This window comes from Nipponia nippon, unplaced genomic scaffold (assembly GCF_047370975.1).
Source record: "Nipponia nippon isolate SJK-2023a ecotype South Korea unplaced genomic scaffold, ASM4737097v1 scaffold_1, whole genome shotgun sequence".
NCBI classification, from domain to species: Eukaryota; Metazoa; Chordata; class Aves; order Pelecaniformes; family Threskiornithidae; genus Nipponia; species Nipponia nippon.
The window spans coordinates 159,937,250-159,955,712 of record NW_028262290.1 but is presented as its reverse complement, the minus strand read 5'-3'; the positions used below and the strand labels follow the sequence as shown (position 1 = coordinate 159,955,712).

The window sequence follows — 18,463 nt, the reverse complement described above, 5'->3', positions numbered from 1 at the left end:
GAGACTTTGCCATTTTCAAAAACTAACAGAAGCTTGATTACAGAAGAATTACTTGATCTGATCTGAAAGAGTGGTAAATTGCTTCAAATAGAAGGTCCTTAAAAATACACTTCAATAAAACCTTATTTAAGCTCCTACTAGGTATGTAACAAAGTGCTGTTTAGGATGTTGATGACTGGCCTAAATCACTGGTTGAAGGGGAGCGGAGGGCATTTACCAGCAGTATATGAAACAAGTTTAAAAATGAAAAATAAAAGAACCTTAATTATGGGGCACTAAATGAATCTGCCAGCAGTATCATGATTAGCAGCTGTTACTTCAACGTAACTCCACCATAAGACTAGACTGACGTATGTATGATAAAGATTGGTTAAAGTGAATTGTTTTTACATTTACTCTACTTGTGATTCATTGTAGAAGAGAAAAAAGAAAAAGGAAGAAATTACATAGACATAATTTATCTGCTCCATCCCTCTTCCACATAGTGAAAAGACTAGTCAACTAATATTTCACCCAGTGCATACTATGTCTTGAAGCAACATGGGAGCAAGAACTCGAGGGTCAGATACCACTTAGGACTTAACTCCAAGCAGCCTGCTGCAAATTTTTTACCTCCTATTAATAAAGGATAATTCTAAAGCATTTTCATGTTCAGCAGGTCTAGCTGATCCTGACAATCATGCCAGATAATTTATAAACCATGTCTTGAGGAACACAGCATTCAATACTGTTGGTCAAAGCACAGATTTATCAAAGCTATCACAGGTTTAATTTTAATCTCACTTACTATAATCACAGTTACAACATGTAGCAAGTGAAATTCCAGATGAATATAAAGAAAGAAGAACAAAACCCAGTGAAAGTGGTTACACATTGGAACCGGGGCCCAGGGAGGCTGAGAAATTTCTACCCTTGGAGACTTACAAAACTTGACTGACGAGGCGCTGAGCAACCTGATTTAACTGTGAAGCTAGTTCCGCTTTGATCAGTAGACTAGATCATCTCCAGATATCCCTTTGACCTGTATTAGTCCATGATACAGTAACAGGTAACACACACTGATGATCAGCATCTAGGAACTAGACAGATCACAAAACTGGACTAACACTAAAGATATAATGAAAAGAGATTTTCAAACAGTAACATTTAACTGGCATATAACCAAGAGGTTCTGATTATGTAAGGACATCTGAAAAAGATCGAGTTATGGGGTTCATTCAAGCCTGAAACAAAGCCCTGCATGCTAAGACTTTCCTCTGAATCTTTCATTTATGCTTTTCATGGTGCCAGGAACTCTGTTGCAAGTCATTTTGTCAAGCAATTTCCCCTCTTCCCAAAGTAGTAAAACAGCTTTTTGTCATAATGTTTGCCATAGCATATTCTCCTACAACTCCAGTGTCACCGGCAACCCAGAGTAATGCTGTTACACACACAAAACATGATAGGGAGCGGCTCCCTTTAAATAAGCTCCACTGTACTTAAGCATTTCAACTCGCCTTTTAGAAGATTTAAAGGAAAGACTCATACCAGTATGATGGCTTAGCATTAAGGTGATCAGTTTGGATTCCAGATGATTACCTGTTCTAGCTGTTTTTGGACCATACTTTGCTGCTCAGTGACATGTTTAAGCTGTTCTGCATCTTCTTCTGGGAACTCACGGCCAGCTTTCTTGGCTGTACGCTGTTTTGCTGAGAGTGCCTTTTTTGATTTTCTGTGTGCTCCAATTTGCTCCTCAAGGTACTTCTGTTGCATTTGAAGAAGTTGTTGTGTGTCTTGCAGCCATTCCTCATATTGCTTTCTTTGTGAATCATCTAGAGAGAAGGGAAATTAAGTATGATATGATCTCATCCTGGGGGTGAGCTCTCATCCTACTTTTTTGAGATGAAGTTTAACAATCAGGCTCCATCCTTATTTTAAGAAACAATTGGTCAAGTTCAGCCAAATTTGACAGAGGATTTGGTATCTCAAGAGATATTAAGCTCTTGCGAGTGATCCGAGTAAAGGAGACAGAGATCCAAATTACTGCACTTACTGAGAGAAAGCAGTTTTAACATAGTCCCTTAATTTCAAGAGACACCAGCCCACTGTCTAGCCGGGAAACGTGCACTCGCGAGCCAGTGAGCAAGAGTAGCTTTGAAAGCAGCTGCAGAACCTGGTGGTACTTTGCTCTGCCACAGAAGAGGGGACACTGAAGACCTCTGAAGTACTCCAGTAAAGTGAAAGAGATGAGGGAGTAAGGACACAAATTTACAGGAAACGTGGCCTCGTTAATTCTGGAGTTTGCAGAAGAGTTTTGTACATACAAAATCTATTTTTATTGCTACTTCTGAGAAGAAAATTAAAATTATAAACATCCATCAAATATTCATGAAAAGAAAGAAAGATACTGTCTTTGTAAACATAACTTTCTGTCAGTCCTCCGCACAGGGCCTTCAGCACCAGTGCCTTTTCCTCCCCACAAACAAATGCACTCTCATTTAGGCTGTAGCTGAGACATTACTCTTTTTACAAATGAGAAATGCTCATCTGCTATGAGCAGTCCATTGCTCTCAGACGTTTTTCTCGAGGCAAAACAATTATGTCTGATAACACTTGATCTGCACTAAGCCCAGAAGGCAAGAGAGAAGGTTTGGCGATAGTATCATTTGTCTCCTGATCGCATTGTGGCAATGAGCTGGGTAACCAGGAATGAGGCATGGATCTTCCTTGTAAAGAAAGTTTGTTTAATAAAGATAACTACATGACAGTATGATTTCAGTACAACCATGTCCTCCTTGTGCACCAGCCCCTACCACTTTCTACTTTAACAGTCATTGCGGTAGCGACAGCCATTGACTCTAACAGCTCAACTAAATCAATTCACAGAGCTAGCTACAGTCTCGAGGGGTGCCCATTCTTTCAACGATAAATTCTGCAAAACTAATCACATAACCTGAAGGGACAATTGAGTGGAAACGATGGAGAGTAACTGCAGACGGGAGCGACGTGAAAGTGCAAATGAAAGTACTGAAATATTAACAAGTTCCAGGTAAGAATAACTACTACTGAAACGAGAAACAGGTTTGATGCAGTGCTCAGAACCACCACCACCCCAACCAGAGCGAGGCCACCGCTGAGTGCCATGTCAAATCTCATCAGAAATTAATACAGATAATATGCAAAAGCTGCATATTGCATACTCAGTGCTGCTACTCCAGTTTCTGGAAAAGGTGTTTACTTCTGTTTCTTATTCATACATATCAAGTAAAGTTTTTGCAGTGATAGAAACACTTTTTTACATATGGCCTTCCTCTCCCAACATATGCTCAGTATTAATTTCTGCTGATGAATCTTTCTCATCATAGAGACTAGGATTTACAATTGATCTAGGGCAACCAGAAACAAGGAATGCAAAGCACTAGTGCTATGTATTTCTCCTTTCAATAATTGTGGTTCCCAGCCAGTCTTGCTTAACTAATGCCTGGAAAGCTTTTATTGGTATTTGTTAAAATGACAACGATGCTGCACAGAACTTTTTGCTTCTGAAATAAAAAAAAAAAATCCATCAATATAGACTGTTGTTCTCACTGAGCTCAAAATATTACAACACAACCGAAGACCAGGCTTCTGATGTTGCAGTCTGTCAGTTAATAGATTACTATTCTCACACAAATCCAAATAATGCTGATTTTCTGTTTGTTCTGTTTTCCTTATGGTGTTTCTCTGAGCATAGCTTCTAGAAAAAACGCTAATAGCATTTAGTATACACCCCTTTATTAGTTGGTATCGTAATGATGAAATGACTCAATTTTAAAAGGATGAATTTTTGAGAGACAGGATCCATTTATGAATATTTTAAAGAAAACAGAACTGTAGAATGAAACATCAATATGCAATAAATTATTAAATCTGTACTTACTGACAAAACCAGGACCAAAATTGGGAGGATTAGGTCTAGAAATCTGAGGTGTCAAACTCCCGTCCTAGAAGTTTCAGTAAAACATACAGATAAGGATATTAAATCATGACTCAATTAAAAAAAACAAAACTAGCTATCATTACTAAATACTTTTGTTTAAACCCCATATCAAGCTGTATTACCTGTGTAATTGCCTGCTGCATATGATTTTGTCCTTCACTGGTCTGAGCCCCTGGCACTGGCTGACCCATAAAGGGAAACCTATTGATATAAAAACAGAAAGTGAGATTATAACTTTTAAAACTGGTGGGTATTTTAGGGGACAGACAGCCTTTTGTATTACACTGAACTTACACAAAGCGTCCAAATATTTTATAGACGTTTGCTTGCGCTTCTGTACCAAACTTTTTCAACATCTGGAGAATACTAATTCTCATTTGGTGCTACAACACTTTGCCCTTGGTTGAAACTACTGCATTTTACACTTTTCAGAGAGATGAAGTAAACACGATTTAATGTGCTACAACAGTGAAGACACACAAAGCCCCCGTACTTGTATTTTAATATATTACGATTAAAAAAAATGATTTAATGGATTTAGATATCATGGTCACCAGCACAGTCGAGTAGACTTGGGTACATGTACACCTCTGGTAAGCCACATATTATCATATAACACTGTGTTAGGAAGGAGAAAACACAGTGGTTTAAGGGCCACATAAAAAGAAAAGGTGCAAATCCTTTCTGGGCCATAGACTCCCCACCTATGGTAAAGGCAGTCATGGTGAAGCCTGCACAGTTCATAGCTCCTTTTGTCCTCAGAACAGATTTAAAGAGGATGAAACTTCCATTGCTTGGGCTGAATCTTAATTATACTTAGCATTAAATGATACGCTGCAACATGAAGTTTAACCATTACACGGCCATCAACAGTTTTCAAACACAATGCATGGGAGATGTGTCATTACACAATTAGTAAGTGGGAAAACAAGAAAGGCATCAACGGTGAAGCCATGTTGACCAATGACATTACACCTGGACCACAGGTCTGAGGCGTTGTAATACTTTTTATAGTTCCTACTGCCACACCAGTTTTATCCTCAGGAGATGATCTTGCATTAGCATGGACTGTGCACGACACAACAAAAAGATCTTTTTCCACTTTTACATTTTTGTCATTTCCTGTGCACAGTTTCCCCAGCTCTATCATTTCCTTTTACATTTTGTAGCCCTAAAGAATGGTATCAAGTGTTGCCTACCTGTTCATAACCATTGGTGGCATCCCCATGTTACTCTGCGCCATGACTTTATTAATCCCCTTAAGAGCTACCATTTTTGCTTTCATTATGGGATCGGTAATTGCATCGAAGTCTATAAAAGAAAAACAGTAAAAGGGAATTACATAGCTGAACATTACAAGTTATTAACTGGAACTGACTTGTTTAGATCTAGCTCATGCATAAATCATCAGTAAAACAACATAATTGCATTACTATTTCACATTACTTGTCCTCTCCACTTGGAAAATCATGGTTAATATGTAGGTTCATACATCCTGTAAGGGAAGTTACTCCAGCAGCAACTGTCCTTGTTTTCAGCCACAACATACAAAGAAAAGCAGGTCAGTCTGAGAAGGGCTCTAGACCAAATTTGGCCTATGACCCAACAGATTAATAAATTCTATTTATAGGTTTAAGAATCAGGAAGAAGAGATGTTTCTGTGAGTTTAGTTGGCAAAACTGACACACCACCACTAACACAGTAAGAAAATGGTTTAGTCACTGTGTAATTACCAGTAGCACTACAGGCAGAAAGGCACATGCCCCATACAGCATCTGAAAAGACCATAAGCATGGTGAACTCTGCCTTTTTGCTGTCTCTCCTGTTAGGTGCCCCACACAGAGCAGGATAAATGGGAGTACAGAATGGCTGAGGTTGGAAGGGACCTCTGCAGGTCATCTTGGCCACCTGCGGTGACTACAGCATGTTCGAGCCACACTACAGATATGGAACTGTGACTTAGGGGGTAGGTTAAATTTGTCTTTGAACAAAGAGCCTTGAGGGCCAGTGTACTTACAACTAACACATTTCTCAGAATTTCATATTTCGTTAATAACAATTAAATGATAGTGATGGTTTTGATCTGAATGTCAAACTGCTATGTTACATTAAACAGGAAATGACACTTTATCTTAAATGCTTTTAGTATGTGCAGAATTATTTGTGATGTTTCTGGGCCTTGCCTAGATTGAGAGTTAGTAATACAGCTTTCGATGATCCCTTTCCTTGAGACGCACTAAACACTGCAAAAAAAATGTAATAAAACAACCATAAACAGAAAATGGATAGATCAACTATCAAAAGGCCAGCTATTGCATTTAATCACTTAATTTTGTTTACAAAGAGTGCATTTACTCCGCATCACAGATGAGTACCTGAAGTATAAAGAGAATATGTGACAGAACTGATGTCAGAAAAATTAGCAGTAATGCAGAGTTACCCCGATCCTGGTAGTGTGAACAGGAGCCTTGCCACAGAGTTCAGAATTCCAACTATATGCTCGATTTCTATACTCCCAACGTACCTCCCACTGTTGGCTTTTGTCATGCCACCTTCAAGCTCCACATATCTACCTGCTTCTTTCAGTGCTATGGATTATGTAACTATTTATTGTTGTATTTTTAAAAAACTAACTGGAACACAGACAAATACATCACCCACATACCAATATTGGGGAAAAATGGCTCCGAACGTTGGCGAATCATGGCTTGCATCTGTCGCTGCTGCTGCTGCTCCTGTCTTTCCTGATCCAAAAGGTCCTGCAGAAGAAGTGGCTGCTCCTCTAGCAGAAGTGGTCTCTCTCGATTTTGTTGTTGAGCTAATGGTTGAGGGAGCATTATCTGCTGGGGACCAGATATGCCACTAGGACCAGGACGGTTTGTTACAGTCACAGTTTGATTAGATGTCTGTCCCGTCCCAAAGTTATGATTAGATGATTGACCCTGAATAAATCCTGGATTTGGTGACCCTTGAGAAAAATTATGGTTCATTCGTGGAACCATGGTCAAATTTGAATTTAAAGTGTTTTCCAAGATCTGTCCACCAGGTGTCATTAGTGTTTGTGGAATACCTGATGCATGGTTCATTTGTGTTGTTGGCAAAGATTGAGATGGAGATCCTAGAGTCCTTCCTTCAGCATTATCCGAGCTTTCGTTAGCTAGCAAACTTGAGAGGACTGGTGTGGACCCAGAAATACTGCAGGAACTTACTGCTCCTTGAACAGGCAGTGGAGCAGATCCCTGAGCATCTGGACTAGGCACAGTTGTTTCTTGACTAGGAACAGCAGTAGTTTTGTCAGGGAATTCTGGGTTAGCAGGCTGCGCAGGAGCCTTCTCTCCATCCTTTAACTCCACTTCAGCAGCCTGTTGAGTACTTGTGGATTCAGCATTTCCATCACTTTTTTCATTTTCATTCTTCTTTTCCTCCTGAGTGTTCGGGGAAAGTACTTCTGTTTTAATTTCATTTTCTGTAGAAGATTTCTTCTGTGGAGACTGGGTCTCAGGAGGGGAAACAGTTCTATCACCTTGTTCTTTCTGTTTTGGTTCTTCTGTCTTGCCTTGAATATCTAGTTTGTCATCAATGGGGACACTAAGATCTAGTTCTTCATTAAACATTCCTTTCTTATCCCCCACATCAAGATCTGGGTCTGTGTATGCAATTATATCAAATTCCCCAGACCTTAGAAGATCATCAAGGTGAGGATCATTGGTTTCCAAATTATCTAAAGTGTCCAGTTCGTCTCCTTTCCCATCCTCTGTGTCTAGATTCAAATTTTCCAGATCTTCATCATCTAAATCCTTGACTTCAACCCCGTCAAGATCTTTCACATCCAAATCTTTTACAGCAGGATCATCAGGATCAAGTTTTTCTTCTAGACCATCACTTGGCTGGTTGGGAATCTGTAAATTTGCAGATTCATCACTTGGTGCAGATGTAGACAAAGATGGTCCTGGGAATGCATCAGCAACTGGTGGATGACTTAGAGAACGTATTACAAGTGCAGGTGGGTTGTCAGGATTGATTTGATCCTGCTGGGATTGTGACAAATGCTCCAAACTTGTAGACATCTGCAACTGGTTAGGTATACCTTGAGAATTATGTCTCAGTGGTTCTGCCTGTCTTGGGCCCGGAAACTCCTGCCTGGGTATAAACCCTGCATGTCGTTGATGTTGTCCTGCTGCATCCATGACATTTGCAGCAGAAGGATTAAAAGGCAGCCTTGGCCTCCCATCAGGAGCTCTGTGACGTAACTCGATGAACGCCTGACCCAATATATTGTGCTGCTGCACTGGAATTCCCTGTGGAGGAAAATGTTGAGAGATCCCGGGTGTATTATTTATTTGCGGATTGTTCACTGGCCGAGGCATATCAATAGATAGAGATCTTCTCAGCTGTGGTGGAACTCCAGGGCGTTGCATTGGCTGCTGAGGACCGAGGAAACGTTCTTGACCTGATGGCGGACCGTGGCCACCTCCTGGAAACCCATATCTAAAATAAAGTATGAAAGATTAAATAATCTTTTTTCTCAGGACTGCCTAGTCTGGAATATTTGACTAAATAACTATTCACCAAAATGCTTTACATGATGTATTCATTAAGATATTTAAATAAATATTTTGACTAATTATGCTTACATTTAAATGAGCTTTCTAACTACAATAAAAATAATTGCTTTAATTATGTTTCTTAAACAACCTGTTTTCAATTCCAGTAATAATAACGGATAGAAAACTCTGACAGAGGGAACTATCTTAGTAAATAAACTACATGTTACTGCACCTCAGCTTAAAAAATAATATTGTGTGGATTCAGAAATTACTGAAATAAATCCAAAATATTGAAAATAATAATTCCTGAGATGAAAATGTATTATAAAACTGGTATTGATTTTACATCATAGTATTCACTGTAAAAATGGCACAGACAGAAGTTGACGTTTGATTACACATTCATTATAAATGAAAACAAGAATACTACATTTATTCATTATTAAGACATCAAAGCTAAAGTTGGATCTTTCACTTTTTTTTAAAAAAGAAATGCCCTAGAACCATTGGCAACAAGATCTTTCTGGTCACATAACTTTCACAAGTATTGCAGTTTCTCCATTTTTATTTCTGACTAATTCCCAATAAAAGACAGCATAAAACAGTGTTAGTGTAAAACACGCATCCTAATGTTTCAGATGCTTAAAGGAAAACTCACTGTACATACTGACTTCAGGAAGACTACCAGCTACTGTAGACAACACAGACGATTTTTCATCAAAAAAAACCAAACCCTTTTATCTAACAATTTCTGTAAATGTACATCTACCCCTGTAATATCCTCGTTTTAAGAGATCAAAGAGCTTACCTAAGACCATGAGGTCTCATCCCCATGGCATTCATATCGCCTGGGAACTGGGGTCTATTGAACTGCCCATCAGCAGGAAATGGTCCACGTTGGTCTTTTGGGTATACGGTGAACCTTGGTCCACCGGGAGGGACAACAGAGGACCTAATATTCCCAGGATACGGAGGAGGAGGGCGGTTAAAAATTTGATTTATGTTGTCTTGCTGCCAATGCTGAAGAGGATTTGCATGGGTAGGAGCTGCTGCATCCTGCAAGGCTTTTTCCTGACGAACCGCATTCTTCTTCTGCTGCTGTTGCTGTAGAATAATTTCACGTAATTTCTGGCGCTGTTTAAAAAAAAAAAAAAAAAAGATCCCTGTGCTTGACGCTGCAATTGACATATTTTGAAGTGTTACACTCCGCTAGGTTAAGCCTTTTGGAGGAAAGAAGTTCTTCAATCGCTACAGAAAAATATTATAAACTACCCTAATCACCTCAGAAATTTGAAGAGGGATCAAATGGTGCAAGATGCTGGTAACGCAACTTCATCTCCAGACCTCTTGTTAAAGTGTTTAGTGTGAACCCATTTTACCAATTAACATACAAGCAACTCTCTTTTCCTTTTTCTATTCCGATAATGCAGGCCCTTTTACCACATGAAAAAGTGCATTCTGAGGGAGAAAGGTGACTAGAGGTTCAATAAAGAAAATTCAGCAAGAGGTTTACACCAAAGCTGCAGAATTTGCTCTAACTTTGTAGGATAAATACTACCAACCTTTCTGCTAAATCCACTTCCCATTGCTCCTTCCAAACAGAAGACTGAGCAGCTTTCCACAAGTTGAATGTCATTCTATTTCTCAGCAAGAGCTGTTTGCCAAACAGTCATTGACAAAAACCTGGAGTGAATGTGCCTCAAGAAGAGCAGTGACTAATGGTAGGATTCACCTCAACATGTCAGCCAACTGAAAAGTGAGATGTCTTCTCCGAGATCTTTGCCTATACTCCCTTTTGTGTCAGTGAACAAGTCACTGACAATCAATTCTACATCTCTCCTATTACAGGATAGAATTAATTGTCCTTTCAAGGTGGTTTTTTTTTCCTCACACTGTAGATAAAAGAGCTATTACAGACCACTCATCTGCATCTTCAGTGGCTTCAAAGGTGGCCTTTGCTTCCTCTTTGGATCTTGTCCAAACTTCTTAAAAAATACTGATGTTTCTATATATTGTGGTTCCATCCAGGAGGACCAAATTAACTTACTAAGTGAATGGTAATTCTACATTATATGGCTATGTTTAATGGTAAGAAACTTCAAATATTAACAAGAATGGGGGAAATTCTTCTACTTATGAAATTTTAATACCAAGAGTACTAAACATTATTCTCACCTGTCTTAACTTCTCAGTATCTGCTTGAGACATATTCATGGTGTTCTGTGTATCTGTTACTCCTGTAGTGGGTGCCGGGCCAGGAACCTGTGAAACTTTGGGAAATTGCTGTCCTTGAGAACTCATCGGAGAATTTCCAGATGCACTGAAGTTGCCCTCAGATCCAGGCCGTGGCTGTTCAGCAGCATCATGGGCCAGCTGACCAGTTCCAAAAGATTCTGGCTGAGGTCTTGGAGTCATCGGTGGTTGATCATACGGGTCACGTGCTGGAGCAGCTGGACCATGGCTAAATGAATCCGTTATTGCAGGTCCTGCAGGTCTGGGAGTTTGAGAACATGGATCTGATGGTCTGACAAACGTACCCTGCAACCTGTTCTGTGGTGTCTGCAGGAAAGGATCTCTATTTGGTATTAGTCCTGGTCTTGTCATTGCAGGTCTGTTAAAACTCTCTGGAATCCCTGGCCTTGGAGTTGCTGGTTGCTGAGAATAAGGATCATTGAGAACTGGTCTTGGTGTTCCAGGAGGCTGGGCGTATGGATCAGAATGTCTCTGATTTGCTGGGGACTGAGCAAATAAATCTGCTGGCTGAGCAGGTCTTGGTGTTGGTGGTTGCTGCATATACGGATCAACTGTGGTGGGCCGAGGAGTTCCTGGAGGTTGGGCATAAGGATCAGCAACTGGCCGAGGAGTACCTGGAGGCTGGGAGTAAGGGTCCTGAGAAGCTGGCCTTGAAATGGGTCCAGACTGAGGGAAAGAATCACTCTGTTGTCGCGCTATCCGGGGCGGATGGGCAAAAGTCTCCTTTATTGCAGGATGGGGAGTAAGGGGAGGCTGGCTGTACGGATCATTAGGCTGATTATGGGAAAAGTTATCCACTGGCCTCGGTGTCAGAGCAGGCCTTTCATACGGATCAACAGCAACGCGCCTTGGTGTAGTTGGCATTGATGCGTAAGGATCTTGCGGGGACTGAGGTGGGCGCATAGGAGTTTTAAAAGGTCCAGGGCTACCATCAACAGGGGTAGGAGTAGGAGTCAATGGTGGCCGTGCATACGCATCAGCAGAAGTTACTCTCTGTCTCTGAAACGTATCAGTTCTAGGAGCCGGCTTAGTAAACGGATCACTGCTTCCAGCTGTTAAAGGAACCTTCCCTGACTGTTCCATAACTATGGGAGATCTTGGGACCCCCAATGGTTTGGAGAACTGCTCTGATGCCATGACAGGCCTGGGTGTGTCTGGTGGCTTTGCATAGGGATCACTGCTACCTGGAGATGAAGAACATGAATCCCTGACTGGTGAAGGCCTGCTTCCTGATGATTCCGTTACCTGAATGGGCCTAGAGATGGATGACTGTGGTGCACAGGTATCTAATGGTGTAACGGAACTTCTTCTAACAAAATTTTGGTTAATGGGTGCTGGTCTAGGTGTTCCCACCATTTTAGCATATGGATCCATTGGAGAAGGAGGTCTTGTGTTTGTGGAACCTGGAGAAAACATCTGTTGTGATGATGTCTGAGGAGGCTGAGACTGAGACAGTGAATCATGTACTGGGATTCGGGTTGGAGTAGGGGGTGGGGCTTGTGGCTTTAGGAACACATCATCTGAGGATGCTGACGTAGGCGTAGCAGGTAGCTGCTGCTTTGCAAATAGATCCTTATGGAATGTCTGTTGTGCAGGGGACATACTTCCACTGCCAGTCTGTGGCGTTAAGGGGCTCTGGATCCCACTGCTAGGTGTGTCTGAGCCAGACTGGTTCAGAAGCTGTTGTGAACCAAACTGCTGCTGCTGCTGTTGCTGCTGCTGTTGCTGCTGCTCATTTTTCACTTGTTCAAGCTTCTGCGTGGCTTCTATTTTGGCTTGCTGCTTACTTTTTTGCCGCATTTGCTGTTTTAAAATTATGAGCAAAAAGGTTACACTTGTAAGCCCAGGGTATACAAAATCTTTCTGATGACTGAATCTATAATTAAAACTTTAGGACACATCAAAGATCAGTTATAAATAATTGTAAATTGCAAATTTTAAATGCAATGGGAACAGAAGGTCTAGCTATTTGTGAAGTTCAATTACATTGACATGCACCTTGATTGTCTGGGAAGAGGCATTTCCCAGGCTGCCTCAAGAGCAGCACTGCTTTCCAACCTTATGCTCTGAAAATGAAAGGTTACTGACAGATGCAGCACTGATGTGAGGCAAATGGGCTCTGAGAGACAACCAGCCCAATCTGAAGCAGTAGTCTGTAGGACTAGATTACTGCAATATAGGGTATATAAAAACGACCTACTGCACTAGCCAGCCATACAGAGAAAGAATAACCTATTTCCATAATAGGTAGGATTTAAGAGTCAAAGTTTTAAAACAAAGTTTTCTAACATTTACAAGCAGCTTTTCTTCTGATATCATCTATTTTCTTCCTATGCAGAATGGTAGACTTTATACTCTTCTACACAGAAAGGTTAAAATTTATTTTATTACAACAGATTCCAACAATGCAATAAAAAGCTGGAAGAAAAATAACAAAACACCCTAAATGCAACACACCTGTCTGAATTTCCATTCCTGCTCATGTTCTGATTCCCTCTGTTTTAATGGATCTTTAAAGAGGTCGGAGTCGATGCGTGAGCTAGGATCAATGCTATCCTGTTGCTGCTGCCTTTTCATGGAGTCATTTGACATCTGTACTTTATTGATGCGCAAAGCAGCTCTATTATCTCTGGCTTTTTGCTGGGAAAAGATTAAAAAAAATGTAGTTAGCCTTATTTTCTTCTGCTAAGTGTGAACATTGCATCTGTTATTCCTATAAAATCTATCACCAAATTATTTGTACAGCCTGTTTTAATCACAGGCATGCCTGTGAAGACTAAATTATGCACTTTAAAAGGAATTCCAAACTGAAAATACTTCATCTCTATGGAAATTCTGTGTTTAACATACATGGAAAGAACTAAGGAGTTATTAGCAGTAGAGGTTTCCTATACATTAGGAGTGTCTGTTCAGGTACTGTGCTGTGCCAAGAAAGCATGAATCCCACCAGTTTACCTTTCAAATCACATACTGGTGTGGTCTGCAATCTGAAGACATGAGCACAGCAGATGATGTTTGGATCAATAAAGGCCACTAATGTGTAGAACTTCAATGACAAGAAAAATACAGTCTACTCCATTAAACGGCCTCTATAGATCTCAGTCTGTGTTAAGTTAGCAGTATAAACATAGGATATGGGCTTATGGATCAGGAAAAATCAGATGGAAGAACAGCAATTCCTCTTCAATGAGGCATTTTACAGCCTTACTGACACTTTAAAGCATCTAATGGAAGTTTCAAAGAGTCTGTTTTACCACTAATCTAGGATGTGATTTCTTTTCTGCAGCAAACCCCCACATCTTCTTTTTCACAATTTTATTTGCAGTTGTCAAGTAGGGGTTGCCTAGCAGAAAAGGCTTAAATCCTTCCCCTCCAACAATGAAACACTGACATGGATGAGAGCACCAGTGTCACAGCAGCAGAAAAATTAGTGTCATTTTCCCCTATAAGTGATGGGATTGTGCATACTAAGGAAAGTAAAGAGCCTACAGTGAAAATTTACTAACACTCTTCTGAATTTTACTTCTACGGTAGCCTTTACTCATCCGCACAGAGCCTAAGTCGTGCGCGCGCAATGCCAGGAACACTAGCAACAGCTGAATGGCAAGAGTACACAGACTGTAACTTCTGTGAGGAAATAACTGCTTCTTGCTATGTAAATACTCATGTGTGCATGTGTGCGCACTTGCATGCACCCTCCTCCTGAACGTGAAGGAAATCATTTTTGCAGCTGCTTTTTGGATATCCATCAGAAGAACAGGACTGCATTTGTTAAGAGCAATGAAAAAGAAAAAAATCAGTAATAGAAATAATTGTGAAGTGATAAATGCCTGGATAAAAATCCACCCATGTAAGGGGACAGTACTTTACAAATACTACACAGAAGGAATCACCAAAATTAAATATAGCATGGACAAGATGACACAGAGGTCCAAAGGTGCTGAAGTTACAGGCCTTTCCCCCCCTCAGAAAAAAGCTGAATAACAATGATGCCTTAGTGATACAAGGAAGACAGTAGAGAATTATTCTTTCAAGTAGAAAGGGGTTCAGAAAGATCAAGAACTCCGCTTCCCACATTGAGTTTGGGGTAATGATTTATCCTCTAAAAGTTGTCAGAGAGATAAGGGGATTTTTTAATTTGGACAGTAGGAGATGATGTTGCTACTGTTAAGCTCTGAGTCATCAACATACACGGGAATCAAATTTGCTTGCTAATGGGACTATATTAAAAAAAGTGCAGGTGGGGGGAGGCTAAGAGACTGAAAAGATAACCCTGCAAAATCCACAGAAATCTACAAAGTGAGAATGACCATCCAATTGCTGCTGTGAAGAAACAAAGAAAAGATGAGAACCAGAAGAGAATGGTGATGTGCCAGGAAATTAAAGAAGAGTACATTTGCTAATGATGGCTGGAAAAGTCAAAAAGAATAAATAATATGGGTTCTGAGATTTGGATGCGGACAGGCTTCAACAAGCGGTTTCAACAAAGCATAAGGGTCACCCTTTAATGGCAAACGTTCTACAGAATGGAATCAATGAGCAGGTAACTCCAGATAGCTACTACAAATACGTGTGTCCACTGGACTCAGATGTGAAGAAGGTGAATGCTCTTGGAGAGAAAAATGGAGTCCTTCACGCTCCCCACAACATGTAAGATATCAAAAGAGTTTCCACCACAAAGCAACAGAAGAGAGTAAGTAGTGAAGGGGAACAGTAAGGCAGGAACACAGGAGTAGAAGAAAATGAAGGAAGTAGGGATGTGAGCACTGACACCTCTGGAATGGTTAGCTCAACAGGTGAAAGACTTCAGCAACTCTAATGGGGCAGAAAAGACTACTGAGAGAGGAAGATGAAAGAGAGGAAGGTCACATAACGATTTGTTATTAGCCTTCTGAAGAAACTGGTGAGATCCTGCGCAGAAAGAGACAGAGAAAATAAGACTTGAGGCATGAATCAAATGTAGTGGGAACCAGAAATGTTCTCATTTCAGCTAATGTCTTTAGATTGCACAATACTAATATCGCTTATTCCAAGGCTGAGAAACAAAGAAAAGAGGTAGAATTATTCAGAGTTAGGAGTTAAATTACAAAGGCATTCTTGGAGTAAGGGAACTTTCACTAACCCTAGAACTTAACTTGTTTAAAAGAAAATAAATTAAAACCTTATAGATGAAATACATGTTTGCTGGAAGTAGGGAATGGAGGTGGTAGTTGTTCTTACCACGTATGGAGCCCTCTCCTGCGAGCTTGCTTTCCTCCACAGTTTAGCAATCTGCTTCACTCTTGTAGCCCAGTCTGCAACCAGAAACGGTGTTAATATGCAAGGCTTTGATAAGTCTGTTTTATATTCTTTCAAATCAAGATGCATAAATTGCTGCAAAAGATTTAACTTTATTCAGTAAATCACTCACCTGGGAATTCTTCCTTTAGGTTAGGGAAGTTGATATTTGTATAGAGAACAGGTGCTACTGTTGCCATTTCACCCAAAGCTTCTTCTTTTTCCCACTTCAGAGTGCTTCTTTGAGCATTGGACATTGTATCGCCTTCACCTTCCAAAGGTGGAGCAGATGGTGCCCATGAGCTGTTCGGATCACTTACCATTGGATTGAATGCTGGATTCTTATCCCTGACAAATCAAGAAAGGGTTTTGTTTTATAGATAGATTGCTCTCAGTATAAAAAAAACCCAACAATTAGCGAAGTACTTATTCTGTTTGCTATTTCAGTAGTGAACAGGCTGCAAGAATACATTAGTTTTTGTAGTACCTGTCAAGAACTAAGTAGTTACTTACTACTAATAAACCAGTATTAATAACAACAACCCCCCCAAGAGATAAACGCTAAGCAATGGATATTTTTTATTCCCCATCTTGACTCACCTGGTATCAGTGTATGGCTGCTGTGTAATAGGAGAGAAAGTGCCCAGTCCGCCTCCAGCAGTCAAAGCCGTATGAGGGAGGTGAGGGTTAGGGCCAATCAGACCATTCATGAGGGGCACTCTTGGAAATGCGTTCTCTCCTGGAAAGAAGTTGTTTGAATTACTGTTTTAAAGGGTGACTACTTTTAAGGTAGAGGTGGAAATTTTCAGTGAAAAAATGATATCTCATCTAATGAGAAACTAATTGCTTTAAAATTTTATAGTCCCGACCTTACATTTTTGAAGATTTTAAATCCGTTTAAATTGCTTCCCTACAAGCTTAAGGGGTTCTTTGCTACTGTATCACGTCCCTGCACATATTTTTTTTCTTGTCTGAAAAAACAGTTTTTTTAAAATGGATTTCCAAAACTTCTGCAGTAGCCCATGCTATGGTACTGCACTTTATAATAAGGTATATTCTTAAAGTTTAATGGTCTGTCATATTTGTTATACCCAGATCCAAGCAGCAAGCATGGAGAAGGTTGCTTTCGGTCCTTGCAGAATTATCATTAGCCAACCTGAATTAAACATCTCCTCTTCTGAGACTCCTGAGCAGTGTACCAAAGTAAGCCTCATTATCTACTAACTCCCTAATTTGTAACCAACGAAACAGATAAATCTAGTCAAATAAGCATCAGCATTTTCTAATTAAAGGTCCAGCCTAGCAGTACGAAGACAGAAAATTTTATTTATTTGATTACAATATTAGGCAAATGTGGCACAGGCAGATTCATTTCAGCAGATGGTCTTTGCAGATGTTCCTACATAGAATTAACACTGGCCTTTGAATCCCTGTCACTTAAATGCGATTGTAACTGTTGTCCCGGTATTTTCTTAAAAGCGTAGAAGTAGCACAGGAATTAGATGCACCTGTAGGATGACACTGTATCATTCTCTCCTGCTTTAGGAGATTGTTTTCTGATCGATAGGTTACATACACTATGCAGGAAGTATAGTTTGGATGAAAGCAACTCAATCTTTAAGAGAACGTGCTTTATTATAGCTGCTAAACAGACAGTACCCGGTAACTGTGAAGACCTGGCAAACAAACGGGATGGAGAGCCAGGCCTCTGGTTTGCAATGCAGGACCACATCTTTATGAGACGAGAGCACTAATTTTATTTGAAATTGCTGAAACTTGATGCAAGCTTCCCCAATTACTGAAGCATTTATCTCACAGAAACATGTGGATCATTACACCATAACTGAACCGAATTATAAATCTAAAACTTTGTAATTGTGGAAGTTCCCACAGGGAGAAGTTAAACAATCTTACAGAGCTCAAATGCTGAAGTTATCTCCAAGTACTCAAGTAACTGGGAAACAGGCAATGATATCTATATTACCTTTTGCTTTAAATCACTTCATTATTTGCTTTAAACTCTCTCCTTTCTAAGACTTTTTCAAGCCTTTCCTTTTTATGGAAATTCATCCAACTAGGAAACCAATTATTTTTCTTCTTATGATTAATTCACTGGTGAAATCAATTTGCATACTACTTTTTGTAGTACCAGTGTAACAGAATGGGCACTCTTTACATGAGCTCAGGCAAAAATCCACTAGAGGTGATGTCTGATGAGAAAAGAGTGCATTTAATTATGCTCATACATACTGCTAAAAAAAAAATGCTGTACTGGTACATTAAATAAAATAAAAAAAAATAATCAATCTGCCCCTTGCTTTCAATATAAAAGCAAGAATATGCTGTATCAACTCATGATAATTTTAGTAGTAACAAACAAAATAAATTAAAATCTCCCAGATACATTTCAAAAGTACTTAGCCTTCTC

The 18,463-nt window shown here is 39.9% G+C and overlaps 1 protein-coding gene across 17 annotated transcripts in view; it reads right to left on the bottom strand.

Annotated features, from left to right (window-relative positions):
* KMT2C (lysine methyltransferase 2C) overlaps positions 1 to 18,463 on the bottom strand; it is a 199,806-nt gene that overhangs the window by 20,583 nt on the left and 160,760 nt on the right. For all 17 annotated transcript variants that reach the window (XM_087730329.1, XM_087730336.1, XM_087730300.1 and 14 more), the window contains 11 exons: positions 16,636 to 16,774; positions 16,169 to 16,383; positions 15,979 to 16,052; positions 13,216 to 13,398; positions 10,681 to 12,561; positions 9,314 to 9,639; positions 6,624 to 8,446; positions 5,158 to 5,269; positions 4,081 to 4,159; positions 3,899 to 3,962; positions 1,579 to 1,811 (listed from right to left, as the gene is read on the bottom strand). In XM_087730329.1, the coding sequence (XP_087586455.1) occupies positions 1,579 to 1,811; positions 3,899 to 3,962; positions 4,081 to 4,159; positions 5,158 to 5,269; positions 6,624 to 8,446; positions 9,314 to 9,639; positions 10,681 to 12,561; positions 13,216 to 13,398; positions 15,979 to 16,052; positions 16,169 to 16,383; positions 16,636 to 16,774 (5,129 nt within the window). The remainder of the gene's footprint in view (positions 1 to 1,578; positions 1,812 to 3,898; positions 3,963 to 4,080; positions 4,160 to 5,157; positions 5,270 to 6,623; positions 8,447 to 9,313; positions 9,640 to 10,680; positions 12,562 to 13,215; positions 13,399 to 15,978; positions 16,053 to 16,168; positions 16,384 to 16,635; positions 16,775 to 18,463) is intronic.